Genomic DNA, 13,327 nt, shown 5'->3' with positions numbered 1-13,327 from the left:
TTGGTTCTTTCTCATCACTATGGAAACGCTTTCGAAACATATATTATTTAAAAACAAATGACTTCATAGATCAGAACTGAATATTTAAATATAATTTAGGGACTGTTGGTTATTTATGAGAGGGGAATCATATTTAAGGCCTGGGAGGGACTGGTGGTTTTAATGGAAGGGCAGACGACTTAAACTGGCTTTAAATCTGTAATTTTATTTTTTACTGAAGCCTTTTTAAAAATAAAAATCTTTTGTTTTGTCTGAAAGTAAAAAGGGTGATTTTTTTTGTTTCATTTTTTGGGTGTTTTTTTTTTTTAAAAAACATGCCCTCCAGACACATTTTCTTTAAAAACTTTTGGTGATTCTTTTCCCTTTTTTTAGTGATAAAAAATGTTGCGCGACATGTTGGATGTCAACAGTTTGTGTTTTGAGGGATTTTTTGAAATTGACAGATTTTGAAATGAGGTTTGGTTTGACATCTCAGATGTGAACTAAACAAAAGTCCAAGTTTCCTGTGAGGGTTAGGGTTAGGGTTAACCCGTAAAACATCAGAAGATTATTTTTAAGTGAAACACGTCACACGGTCAGTCTGAGGGTCTTTATTCAGGAAAAACATCTGAAGGCATCACGGTGCGTTCACTGATGCACAGACGAGCTCTGATCTTACAGCGGATGACTCGAGTCAGACCCACGGATAAATATTAACTCACACACACACACACACACACACACACACACACACACTCTGCATTCACTGACTGCAGAGAACTTTTTCTCATTTAGCAACAAAAATATAAAATACATATAAAGTGTAAAAACATTGAAAACTGCAGCCGAGGTGACAAAAACTAAACGACGACTCGTCAGTTCTAACTAGATAATGACTCGTCAGTTCTAGCAAATTGATTCGTCAGAGTTCAAACTCAAAAAATAGAAATTGATCAAAAACATTTCCAGCAGGAACCGGAGTGTCCAATCAGACGAGTCGAGCTGTGATCGGTGGAGGACGTTCTACAGCGTGGAGAGAAACTCTCGAACCTGCAGGACAAACAGACCAGACCAGATCAGACCATACCGGATCGGATCAGACCGGGTCAGACCAGACCAGACCGGATCAGACTGAACAACAGATTTCGGTAAAACGGACGCACCTTGTCGAGGATGGCTTCCTGTTTGATTCGGTCGTTCTTGAAGTCGTCATCAACGTCCAGAACCAGAACAGGAAGATCGTTAAGGTACTCAAAGTCCAACCTGAACACACAGACACGTCATGTGATGACCGCTAAACCCGACCCTGAACGCACCACCGCCCGACTGTCTGTCTGTTCTGAGCGCGCTCCGTGGCGGCGCCCGTTACCTGAGGTTCCTGTTGACGAGCCACGCCTCGTGTTTGAAGTGAAGCTGCTCCAGATACTCCAGAGGAACTCCCTGCTCTTCCTCCCGCCCCCGATGGAGGAGACGCTGCATACAGCGCTGAAAAACACACACAGACACGAGAATGTGAACGAAGCACGCCGGACATTTTCCCTCAAATGTAGAGTCGATCTGAACGTCCGCGCTGCCACTCGGTGGCGTTTATCAAATGAAGGAGTGTGGAAGGAAATGGAAGAAGAAGAAAAACCCAAAAACTCAGAAAATGACAGCGGCAAAAACCAAATCAGTAACTGCGTCCCGTCTCTAAAACACTCGAGACACGCCGCCTGAGTCAGCGGAGGAGGAACTTTTCACGTTGAAATACAGCATTCACACGTGTGAATGCCGCAGCAGCTCCGCCGTTTCACACTCGGAGAAAGTGGTGTGCTTCAGTGGGCGGAGTCTTACCTGCGGCTGAGCTCTCAGGTAGATGATGGCGTCCAGGGCGATGTCCGGTTCAAACTCGGTCAGTAACCAGGTGTGCCAGTCCTGATAAACACTCCACTCCGTCTCCGTCAGGTTACCGCACTCAAACAGGTTGGACGCAAACACGTATCTGTACACACAGTACACACAGGGACACACATGCATAACACACACGGTACACACATAAAACACAGGTAGGTTACTGCAGCACCCAGAGCCTGTCTACAATGACCTGTCTCAGGTACAGTGACCTGTCTCTGGTACAGTGACCTGTGACCTGTCTCTGGTACAGTGACCTGTGACCTGTCTCTGGTACAGTGACCTGTCTCAGGTGTATTGACCTGTGACCTGTCTCTGGTACAGTGACCTGTGACCTGTCTCTGGTACAGTGACCTGTCTCGTGTGCGTAGTTACCTGTCTCAGGTGTATTGACCTGTGACCTGTCTCAGGTGTATTGACCTGTGACCTGTCTCTGGTACAGTGACCTGTCTCGTGTGCGTAGTTACCTGTCTCAGGTGTATTGACCTGTGACCTGTCTCTGGTACAGTGACCTGTGACCTGTCTCTGGTACAGTGACCTGTGACCTGTCTCTGGTACAGTGACCTGACCTGTCTCTGGTACAGTGACCTGACCTGTCTCGTGTGCATAGTTACCTGTCTCAGGTGTATTGACCTGTGACCTGTCTCTGGTACAGTGACCTGTCTCAGGTGTGTAGTTACCTGTCTGAGTAGACGGAGCGTTCGAAGAACTGGACGGGGTTTTCCGCCTGCTGCAGTTTGACTGACGGAGACTGAAGCTGAGACCGAACTCTGCTGAGACACGCATAACTCTGAGGGACGGACAGGTGGACACAGACAGGTGGACGGTTAGCGCCACAGCTCGACCTGTGGGTGGTGCCCAGCTGAGGGGCGTGGTCAGGTGCGGGGGGCGGGGACGGGTACCTGGAAGGTGTAGGACCAGCGGCTGGGCTTGTCATACAGCATGTGCAGCAGGTTTCCTCCGCTCTTCTGAGACGAACTCAGCTCCTGAAAACACACGGGGCTCTTATTCTGAAAGGACAACAAGTACCTCTGTGATGTCATCACACAGGTGTGTTGTCTGCTCACCTGGTAGACGTTGTCGCTGTCGTTCTGCACGTTGCACCATTTCCCGATGGGTTCAGGAATCACCTCCCAGTCCTCCGATGTCTTCTCCAGGAGACGCACAAACGTCGACTTTCCTGCAGCTGATGGACACAAACACACACACACACACACACACACACACACACACACACACACCACAGAAAATACACTAATATAATTCACACAGTACACACACACACATATACAGTATATAAGAAAATACACAGAAATATAAGAAAATAAAATAAGTGTAATACACAGTACACACATTTAAGAAATATTAAATACATATATATATATATATACATATATATATACAGAGCAGTACACCTCAGAGACAAACACAGTACTTAATACTGCAGTACTACATGTATTCAACAGTTTTACTTGTTACTCTTTGTAATTTTACTGCGGGAACATGTTATACTCAGGACTTTTACTGCAGTATTTTCAGACTGTGGTTTTTGTACTTTAAGGGTCAGAATATTTGTGAGTTGTGAATGGAATACTTAGTATCACTAGGACACTTCAGTAAACTGATCGATGATGATTGATTACTGATCAGAAACCGTTTCTCTTGTTTTGGCGCCACCATGTTCGGTCAGAGATGACGTCACCTCCGAACCACAGGGTTCGGTCGGACTCAGTGACGTCACAGCACCGTTTTCTGTTTTCTTTAGATTTTTCGTTAAACATCCGAAACTTCACAGCAGTTTTTTAAAAAATCTGGAATCGGAAAGTTTGCAGCTCAACATCTGAAACGCGACCCGCGGATTGTGAAGGAGGCGATCGATTATTGATCAGTTACTAAACTGTTTAGCGATCAGCGACTCACCGATGTTTCCCTCGATGGAGATCTTCTTCTCTCTGCGCGTGAAGCTGCCGGTGGGACTGGCGGGAAGTCGGCACGTTCTCTTCGGTGGAGTCGCCATGACCGAATCGATCCGCTGCCGCTGCAGCTCTGTTTGTTTGTTGCTGCTTTCCGCGCGGAGGGAAACCGACTGAGCGCGAGCCGAAGACCGCGCGCTGCTTTAAATTGAATCCCGCGCATTGACTGGGTTCCGTTTCCGGGGCGGGACTAAACGGGTCAGTTTTTTCAGTTTTTTTTAACTTTATTGAACACATTTAACACATCCGGTTTACGCTCCAGATTTTCCTTTGATTTCATCAATAAAGACAAAATAAATCCAGTCACACAACAAACAAACAAACAAATAAATGAAACAAAGACCCATCAAAATAAAATCATCCAAGGACACACAGACAGAATAAAAATGAAATAACAAAATATTTTAGTATAAAAAGTAAAAAAGTATATTCACACACACACACACACACACACACACACACACACACACACACACACACACACTTTAAAATATTATTTTATTGACAGAGTGAGGCTGATGAAACCATGAACCATCATCAGAGAAAATCACAGACACTGAAAGTGTTGAGTTTCATGTCTCCATCAGTCTGATGATCAATCACTGCAGCAGAGACCTGATCAGCTGATCAGCTCTGACATCAGGAGGTTATATATTGATATCTGATATCGCCCAGACGGGTTGTTTTATTATCGACGAATCAGATATCAGTAAAAAACCTAATATCCTGAATCCATAAAACAGACGAGGCAAGACAGAGATCCTCAGATGGTTATTGATTTTCTATCAGAAACAGTTCAATACAGACAAGAGGACGTCTCACTCTGCTCCCATTTACAGCTTCAATGAAGACACACCCAGAGATCAATAATAAATAATAATCAATAAAAAGTCAGACCCAGACAGGAGCTGAAGGCTTAACTATTTAATATGAACAACTGACAAACAGCAACTGACAGGAACACACACGTGTGTATTAATGATGAGTGTGTGTGTGTTATTGATGAAGTGTTTTATTGATTATTGATGATGTCACTGAGCTCTCCTGGACAGCAGCATCTCTCTGATGTTGTCTTCAGCTTCTTTCACGCTGCGCTCAAGATACACCTTCTTCTGCTGCAAATACACAACAACACAATCACAACACTGACACACTCATGGAGAGACACACATGCGCACACACACGCACACACACACATGCACACACGCACGCACACACACACACACACACACACACACACACACACACACACACTGCAGGTAAAATGAAGTGTGTGTGTTGTTTGTACCTCGAGCTCTTTAATTTTCTCGTCAGCTGTTTTCTGTTTGTCCATCAGCTGATTGTTGATGTCCTCCTTGGACTGGAGGATGAACCTGACACACACACACACACACACACACACACACACACACACACACACACACAGACACACAGACACACACACACACACACACACACATAGTTCAGGAGCTTTCAGTCTTATCACAAAATCTTCCTCAGCAGTTAACATTTGTTTTTGAAGTGTAGAGGATCTTTGATTGTCTGTACAACGAGGCATCACTCTGTTAAAGAATTGTCTGTCTTTAGTGCTTGAACATCCATAACTGATCAGCTGTGACCAATAACAAACCTGAGTGATGCCAACTCACCTGTCGGTAGTTTACATGTTTTGAAGGTATCACAACAGTTTAACTTTTAGCTTTAAGCTACTGAATAATGAGGTCACTGTGATGTCACTGTGATGTCATGTTCCTGTCAGTACAACCCATCCAGGTGAGCAGAGATCCTGGTTGTCATGGAGACTCACATGCGTCCGACTCCCTCGTAGAGTCGCGTGTTGTCGGGCACATTGGTGATCTCAGCGTGAGTCAGCTTGGCGTGTTTCTGAACTCGAGTCAGCTGATCGATCTGCAGGTCGGCCAACTTCACCTTCTGCTGCGTGTCGATCATCTTCACCTGCAGCTCCGAGAACGCCTACAAACAGGAGGTATCACTCTGATGTAAACACCTGAACATCCTTCACCTGCGGCGCAGAGAACGCCTTCAAACAGGAGGTATCACTCTGATATAAACACCTGAACATCCTTCACCTGCGGTGCAGAGTGCCTAAAAACAGGAGGTATCACTCTGATGTAAACACCTGAACATCCTTCACCTGCGGCGCAGAGAACGCCTTCAAACAGGAGGTATCACTCTGATATAAACACCTGAACATCCTTCACCTGCAGCTCCGAGCAGGAGGTATCACTTTGATATTAAAAAAGCGTCTTCGTGCTGATTTTTAGGTGGCGGTGTTTGAACTTGTTTTTCGGTAAAAACAGGTGGATTATTAAAGATGACGTCAGCGGGTTTACAGGTAAATATCACCTCAGAGCTCTGAACAGACACAATGTGTCGTGTGCGTTAGCTCCTCGTGCTAACGGTTAGGTCCGTTTGTCTGACCGGCAGATGCTCCAACAGCTGACGACTGTTCGCTGACAGGAAGGGAGAGAGTTCAGGTGAAAACAGGTGAGTCAGCTGAGCGTCGCGCGGCGGGATAAAGACACACGACAGAAGCACAGTTTACCTTTTTCAGCTCCAGGTCTACGGGCGCAGCCATCTTTAACAACACTCAGACACACTGCGCATGTGCGGTGCGAGCCCGCTCGTCTTCCGTCGCTGCTGTTTACCAAATTAAAAGCGCTGAACTGATGTTTTTGTTCTTTAGGTGTGAACACACACAGGAAACTGTGTGAATGAAGTCTGTCTGTGCCAAATAAAAACATAAAAAAAAACCAAATCCACTTTAGATCTATTGTTGTTGTTAATTAGTCAAATGTGTTCAAAGGACTATAAGAAATCTGAAAATCCAATGATGGTTTCGGTTTTTACAAGTCAGACCTGAAAAAGACAAATGCCAGTGTGATGTATTTTACTTTAAGTTTTTAAACTTCTTTAAGTACTTGTTCAATTTAAAACTGCTCCTTTAATTTTACACTTCCTTTAATTTTTTCCATGTTCTGCTGCTCTTTACTTTCACTGCTTCATGTATGAAGATTATGAATTATAACTTATTATTTATGTTACATTTTAATGCTACATTATTATTGATGTTGCATTCTTAATACTACATTATTATTGTTGGATTGTTGTTAATGCTTCATTACTATTATTATTCCTACATTTTTTATTAATGCTACATTATTAATGTTACAATATTATTGTTACAATGTTATTAATTCTACATTATTATTGTTATTTCTACATTATTATTAATGTTACATTATTGATGCTACACTATTATTCATGTTACATTAGTTACAGTTATTAATTTTACATTATTATTGTTATTGCTGCTGCTACATTTGTTACATTGCTACATAATTATTATTGCTATTATTATTATTGTTTCACAATTGATGCTGCATTATTATTAATGTTACATTATTATTGTTGCATTTATTATCAATGCTACATTTCATAAATGCTACATTATTATTGATTTTGCATTATTATTAATGCAGCATAATTATTGTTATATATTATGAATGTTACATAATAATGCTACATTGTTATTATTATTGTTACATTATAAAATGTTACATATTTATTAATGCTACATTATTATTGTGATGTTATTATTGTTACATCATTTTTAATACTTTGTTATTATTGTTACATTATTATTAATGCTACATTATTAATGCCACAGAGTTTCGTGTCGCAGCTGTCGCAGCTGCATTATTAATTGCAGAGTTTCAAGCTGTACAGAATAAAACAAACTTCAGTTAAACCCAAAACAAATATCTGTTTATTTTAAATTTGACCCTGTCAGGATCCTGTAGGAGTGATGTCGCTCTGTTTCCTGTGATCTGATTGGTCCTCTGAGTTCAAAGAGAGAAGACACAAACGGGAAACAAATCAATCAGCTTTTATTTTCCTCTGAACACACACAGTCACATGACACACGGCTGTGACGTCATCAGCTCAGTTTGTGATGATGTCATCTATTGTTGTTGTTTGGGTTCTGGACGAAGTTGATGGAGTAAGAGCCCGTGTTTGCGTCCTGGTTCACCTGGAAGTTTGTTGGTCGACAGTCCGAAACGGCCTCAGGACCAAGTTCCCAAGTCTTTTAGTTTACCTGCAGCAGACAGGTCATAGATTATCACAGGTCATCACAGGTCAACACAGGTCATCACAGGTCAATACAGGTCATCACAGGTCAACACAGGTCATCACAGGTCATCACAGGTCAATACAGGTCATCACAGGTCATGAATAAATCAACAACATGACTAGTGCCTCTTTTAACGGGGCATATTCAGGTGCAGTACGTCGTTAATGTAGCATGTTCAGGTGCAGTACATAATTAACATGTGTTCAGGTGCAGTACATAATTAACATGTGTTCAGGTGCAGTACGTAATTAACGTGGTGTGTTCAGGTGCAGTACATAATTAACATGTAATGCAGTACATAATTAACATGTGTTTCAGGTGCAGTACGTAATATAACATGTTGTGTTCAGGTGCAGTACGTAATTAACGTGGTGTGTTCAGGTGCAGTACGTAATTAACATGTTGTGTTCAGGTGCAGTACGTAATTAACGTGGTGTGTTCAGGTGCAGTACGTAATTAACATGTTGTGTTCAGGTGCAGTACGTAATTAACGTGGTGTGTTCAGGTGCAGTACGTAATTAACGTGGTGTGTGTTCAGGTGCAGTACATACTTAGCATCTCCTCCTTAAGCTTCTCATTTCTCTCCTGAATCTGCTGAGGCAGCCTCTGAGAGACAGACAAAATTCAGAGAGACAGACAGATTCAGAGAGACGGACAGGTGCAGAGAGACAGACAGATTCAGAGAGACAGACAGATTCAGAGAGACAGACAGATTCAGAGAGACGGATACATCTTATTAAATATTTTTATAATTCAAATCGTATAAGAAATGTAACAAAGTTTATCACACTGAAGAAGTGTAATAAAAATTCATTTGTAGATTTACAGTCTGTGTACAGTCGATGTACAGTAAGAATAATATAAGTATTATGTCTACGTATTATAAATAAGTCTGTGTATAGTCAGTATAATATTAGAAATAAGTAATAAGTCAGTGTATATATTCAGTATGACATTAGTAAAGTGTAATATAAATAGTATTATGTCTACGTATATGCAGTATAATATTGGTAATCAATCGTGTTTACAAGTATTATGTAGTATAATATTAGTAATAAGTAGTTTTACAAGTATTTTGTCTACATATAGTCAGTATAATATTAGAAATATCATAATTAGTATGTATACGTAAAGTCAGTATAATATTAGTAATGATTAATTTAGTAAATAATAAGACTATAGAGTCAGTATAATATTAGTAATGATTAATTTAGTAAATAATAAGACTATAGAGTCAGTGTAATATTAGTAATGATTAATTTAGTAAATAATAAGACTATAGAGTCAGTATAATATTAGTAATGATTAATTTAGTAAATAATAAGACTATAGAGTCAGTATAATATTAGTAATGATTAATTTAGTAAATAATAAGACTATAGAGTCAGTATAATATTAGTAATGATTTATATATAAATGAGGCTATAGTTTCCTAGTTTTCACAGATCTTGGCTGTGCCTGATTGTAGCGATGGCTGTGCTGGTGTTGTGATCCTGCCTTTAGTCGAGAGGGGAACATGTCGGGCTCTGTTTTTTTCCCCTCATCCTGGTGATCAGCTCATCTGGTGAAGAGTTTGATAACATTTGCCGCATGATTACATTTTTTAGACCGCCATTCAAGCTAGCCGCGGCGCTAATCAGGAAGTCAGTTGCTCCGCCGGCGGGAGTTGCCTGCCACACTCGGCAGCATTCGGCTGCCGCTAATCTCTACTACGCTGCTCTACGGGCCGTAGATCCGGGTATTTTACACTTTTCTAAACCTGGAAAAAGAGCTTTTTCTGCCTCATGCGCCACTGAGCAGTGAGGAATGAACGAGGCCCCGCCCCCACGGCTGTGTCCTTCCTCATATACATCCATGCTGCTGACGGGCTCGGTGGACTCACCATGCAGGCCTGTCTGGCACTGGGCTGGGCCGGGTCCAGGTCCAGAACCCTCTTGTAGTCCTCCAGAGCCTCGTCCAGCTTCTCCGTCTGTTCGTAAAGCTCCGCCCTCCTCAGCAGCGCCCGCACATAGTCTGGATTCAGCTTTATCGCTATGGCAACAAAGGCAACCAATCAGCAAACAGATCACCCCCAGCTGTCTTAAAGGTGCAGAATAATGTCATCACTCACCTGTGGAGCAGTCGAAGATCGCCTGATCCTTCCGGTCCTGACAGGAAGAGACCGTTAGCATGTTGTTAGCCACAGTGTTGGCAGCCTATCAGTTATCATGTTGTTGGCGTGCTGTTGTTACCTGGTGCAGCCGTGCAGCAGCTCTGTTGGAGAACAGCACCGCTCTCTCTCGGCTGTAACAAACAGGACATAAAACCAACGCCTCCGTGTAGCTCCGCTCCGCCTCCAACCAGTCTACAAGAACACGTGTTGGGGTTTATACTGGTTTATACAGGTCATACTGGTTTATACTGGTTTATAATTGTCATACTGGTTTATATAGTGGACAATGTGCTGGTGATGTCACTCACCTCCAGCTTTAAACTGGCTGTTTCCTTTTTCCTTCAGTGTTAAACTTTCCTGCCGTCGACTCTGAAACAGAGCAGAATTTTTAAATATCTCTGTGAAACTGGCTCTGTAGGGGCTGGCTCTGTGGGGGCTCTGTGAAACTGGCTCTGTGGAAAACTGGCTCTGTGGAGCTGGCTCTGTGAAACTGGCTCTGTGGAGCTGGCTCTGTGGGGCTGGCTCTGTGAAACTGGCTCTGTGGGGCTGGCTCTGTAGGGTTGGCTCTGTGGGGCTGGCTCTGTGAAACTGGCTCTGTGGGGCTGGCTCTGTGGGGCTGGCTCTGCTGGCTCTGTGGGGTTGGCTCTGTGGGGCTGGCTCTGTGAAACTGGCTCTGTGGGGCTGGCTCTGTGAAACTGGCTCTGTGGGGCTGGCTCTGTAGGGTTGGCTCTGTGGGGCTGGCTCTGTGAAACTGGCTCTGTGGGGCTGGCTCTGTAGGGTTGGCTCTGTGGGGCTGGCTCTGTGAAACTGGCTCTGTGGGGCTGGCTCTGTGGGGCTGGCTCTGTAGGGTTGGCTCTGTGGGGCTGGCTCTGTGAAACTGGCTCTGTGGGGCTGGCTCTGTGGGGTTGGCTCTGTGGGGCTGGCTCTGTGGAGCTGGCTCTGTGGGGCTGGCTCTGTGGGGTTGGCTCTGTGGGGCTGGCTCTGTGGGGTTGGCTCTGTGGGGGCTGGCTCTGTGGGGCTGGCTCTGTGGGGCTGGCTCTGTGGGGCTGGCTCTGGTGGGTTGGCTCTGTGGGGCTGGCTCTGTGGGGCTGGCTCTGTGGGGCTGGCTCTGTGGGGCTGGCTCTGTGGGGCTGGCTCTGTAGGGTTGGCTCTGTGGGGCTGGCTCTGTGAAACTGGCTCTGTGGGGCTGGCTCTGTAGGGCTGGCTCTGTGGGGTTGGCTCTGTGGGGCTGGCTCTGTGGCTCTGTGGGGTTGGCTCTGTGGGGCTGGCTCCTCTCCATTCCCTAAACTTTGTGGTGCGGGGCCTCTGATCCCAGAATATTTCGGGACAGGGTATTGAAATGATTGTTTTCAGTGTCTGATCACTTCAAAGAGAGAACATTTTCTGACCAAACCAAACACAAACAGATTTTGAGCAGGGATGCACGATATGGTTTTCTGATATCAGATCAGCTGATCATCATGAAACTGAACACTTACACTGTCTGCAATATTGAATGATCGATTGATTGATTGAGTGAGTGACTGATTGATTCATTCTGCAGAAGAAATATAATACTCAGACTCAGAGTTCATGTTTTCATCTTCACTCATGATTAAATACATATCGCTCTGTGATATCGGCAGAAATCAGCATGTTGGCTGATTCTGATATTTTATCTGAAAGCCAAAATCTGCAGATATTATCGTGCATCCCTCCTTCTGAGGTCCGCAGGAGTCACCTCCTTCTCCTCCTCTGTCAGCTCCTTCTCCACCTCCCTCAGGTACTCCTCGTCAAACTCCACTTCCTGACTCCTCTCCTCCTTCATCTCCAAATCCTCCTCCAGTCTGTCGTCCTGCACCTCCTCCTCCAGTCTGTCACTCTGCACCTCCTCCTCCAGTCTGTCACTCTGCACCTCCTCCTCCAGTCTGTCACTCTGCACCTCCTCCTCCAGTCTGTCGTCCTGCACCTCCTCCTGCAGTCTGTCGTCCTGCACCTCCTCCTGCAGTCTGTCACTCTGCACCTGCTCCTGCATTCTGTCACTCTGCGCCTCCTCCTGCAGTCTGTTGTTCTGTGTCTCCTCCTGTCTCCCTGCTCCCTGTCTCTCTGTGACATCTCTTCTGTCAGTCAATCTGTCAGTTTCTAGTCTGCTCTCCTCCTCCTCGGCCCTTGGTCCCGGAGGCTCCAGATTCTCCTGGCAGTCGTAGAAGTCCTCCTGCTCCTCCTCCTCCTGCTCTCTGGGTCTTCCAGCTCCTCGGCTGCTCATGTTGAAGCTCTGCAACAAAAACAAACTCTGTTCAGACAGGAGGAGATGTAAACTGTTCCTGAGCTCCCCTTTAACCTGACTCCTGGATACCATGAACCCAAGACAGGGCATATTATGGTCTGTATTGGACAGGGACATTCAGCTGGACAGAGGTGTCCTGCTGTGGACGGGGACAGTGTCTCCAGCTCTGTAGCTTCCTGTCAGACATTTCTTTCTGACAGACAGTGAAGCTGTTGTATCTGTCTCCTCAGAACCAAACTCCATTCAGAAAAGCAGTGATTTTAAAGCTGCTGCTTCGATCAGTCCAGAGGACAAAAAAAAAAAAAACAAACCACCCACCTGACAGCTGAGAGGACAAAAGACGACTGCAGATGAGACGATCCAAAAACGTCCACACGTCTACCTGTAAACGCAGTCAGAGGACTTTTTTTACCTTCCCGTCGTCCTGAAACTATAAAAAAAATACATCCACCTGAGGAGACTGTAACTGTGCTCTACAGACCCAACGTCAGCATGCTGCGGTCAGCGCGAGTCCAGGTGAGTCCAAGTGAGTCCAAGTGAGTCTAGGTGAGTCCAAGTGAGTCCAGGTTTAGCAGCACAGACACAAAGACCGATGGAGGCAGGGAGCTAAAATCTGTGGTTTCATGAATAGATTTGGTTCTGAGGAGAAACTGAAGCTGTTCAACCAAAGACCTGCAAGTCTTTACAGTCTGTCCCTGTCGGTCCACAGCAGGACACAGTCTGTCTTCAGTGTGTCCTTGTCTACTTCTCCAAACTGAAACACACACACACACACACACACACACACACACACCGTCTCTTCCTTAAATCAGCTGATTTTCAAACGGACTTCTGACAGGAGATATTTTGAGACCGTCACTGAGCTAACTGCTAACAGCTAACTACTACGCACTGTTGTCATGACGTCATCA

The 13,327-nt window shown here is 44.5% G+C and overlaps 3 protein-coding genes across 4 annotated transcripts; all 3 read right to left on the bottom strand.

Moving 5' to 3' along the window:
- Positions 1–575: 575 nt before the first annotated feature.
- Positions 576–3,899, bottom strand: zgc:110540 (deoxynucleoside kinase). The gene is made up of 8 exons (XM_042498799.1): positions 3,790–3,899; positions 2,937–3,055; positions 2,772–2,855; positions 2,550–2,659; positions 1,813–1,960; positions 1,349–1,464; positions 1,143–1,242; positions 576–1,029 (listed from the first exon to the last, which is right to left on the bottom strand). Exons 1-8 carry the CDS (start codon positions 3,884–3,886, stop codon positions 1,003–1,005), a joined length of 801 nt encoding a protein of 266 aa, XP_042354733.1. The 5' UTR covers positions 3,887–3,899; the 3' UTR covers positions 576–1,002.
- Positions 3,900–4,751: 852 nt separating this feature from the next.
- On the bottom strand, positions 4,752–6,477 carry LOC121952245 (prefoldin subunit 1-like). Of its 2 annotated transcripts, none has more exons than XM_042498800.1 (4): positions 6,409–6,477; positions 5,650–5,816; positions 5,131–5,215; positions 4,752–4,957 (listed from the first exon to the last, which is right to left on the bottom strand). In XM_042498800.1, the coding sequence occupies exons 1-4, from the start codon at positions 6,439–6,441 to the stop codon at positions 4,874–4,876; spliced, it is 369 nt and encodes a 122-aa protein (XP_042354734.1). In that variant the 5' UTR covers positions 6,442–6,477; the 3' UTR covers positions 4,752–4,873. The 2 variants fall into 2 exon arrangements, with proteins under 2 accessions (XP_042354734.1, XP_042354736.1); XM_042498802.1 differs by lacking the exon at positions 6,409–6,477 and adding an exon at positions 6,210–6,355.
- Positions 6,478–7,735: 1,258 nt separating this feature from the next.
- On the bottom strand, positions 7,736–13,055 carry LOC121952243 (tetratricopeptide repeat protein 1-like). The gene is given in 9 exon segments (XM_042498798.1): positions 7,736–7,905; positions 7,907–7,962; positions 8,550–8,604; positions 9,881–10,029; positions 10,109–10,145; positions 10,230–10,342; positions 10,459–10,519; positions 11,871–12,404; positions 12,735–13,055. Coding segments are annotated over 8 exon segments (1,077 nt in total). The 5' UTR covers positions 12,396–12,404; positions 12,735–13,055; the 3' UTR covers positions 7,736–7,824.
- Between the last annotated feature and the right edge of the window lie 272 nt (positions 13,056–13,327).

The sequence above is a fragment of the Plectropomus leopardus genome, chromosome 13 (genome assembly GCF_008729295.1).
Source record: "Plectropomus leopardus isolate mb chromosome 13, YSFRI_Pleo_2.0, whole genome shotgun sequence".
Taxonomy (NCBI): Eukaryota; Metazoa; Chordata; class Actinopteri; order Perciformes; family Serranidae; genus Plectropomus; species Plectropomus leopardus.
Note: the sequence above shows the minus strand (reverse complement) of the source record. Positions and strands in the feature narration are given on the sequence as shown.

What these genes read in the sequence shown, in the direction of transcription:
- zgc:110540 (XM_042498799.1), bottom strand. Translation starts at nt 3,886, where the DNA reads ATGGCGACTCCACCGAAGAGAACGTGCCGACTTCCCGCCAGTCCCACC. An exon ending in GCTGGTCCTACACCTTCCAG is followed by an intron (nt 2,660 to 2,771) that starts GTACCCGTCCCC and finishes TCCGTCCCTCAG; the next exon opens with AGTTATGCGTGTCTCAGCAG. An exon ending in AGGAAGCCATCCTCGACAAG is followed by an intron (nt 1,030 to 1,142) that starts GTGCGTCCGTTT and finishes TTTGTCCTGCAG; the next exon opens with GTTCGAGAGTTTCTCTCCAC.
- LOC121952245 (XM_042498800.1), bottom strand. Translation starts at nt 6,441, where the DNA reads ATGGCTGCGCCCGTAGACCTGGAGCTGAAAAAG. An exon ending in TAGACCTGGAGCTGAAAAAG is followed by an intron (nt 5,817 to 6,408) that starts GTAAACTGTGCT and finishes TCCTGTTTGTAG; the next exon opens with GCGTTCTCGGAGCTGCAGGT. An exon ending in TACGAGGGAGTCGGACGCAT is followed by an intron (nt 5,216 to 5,649) that starts GTGAGTCTCCAT and finishes TGTGTGTGTCAG; the next exon opens with GTTCATCCTCCAGTCCAAGG.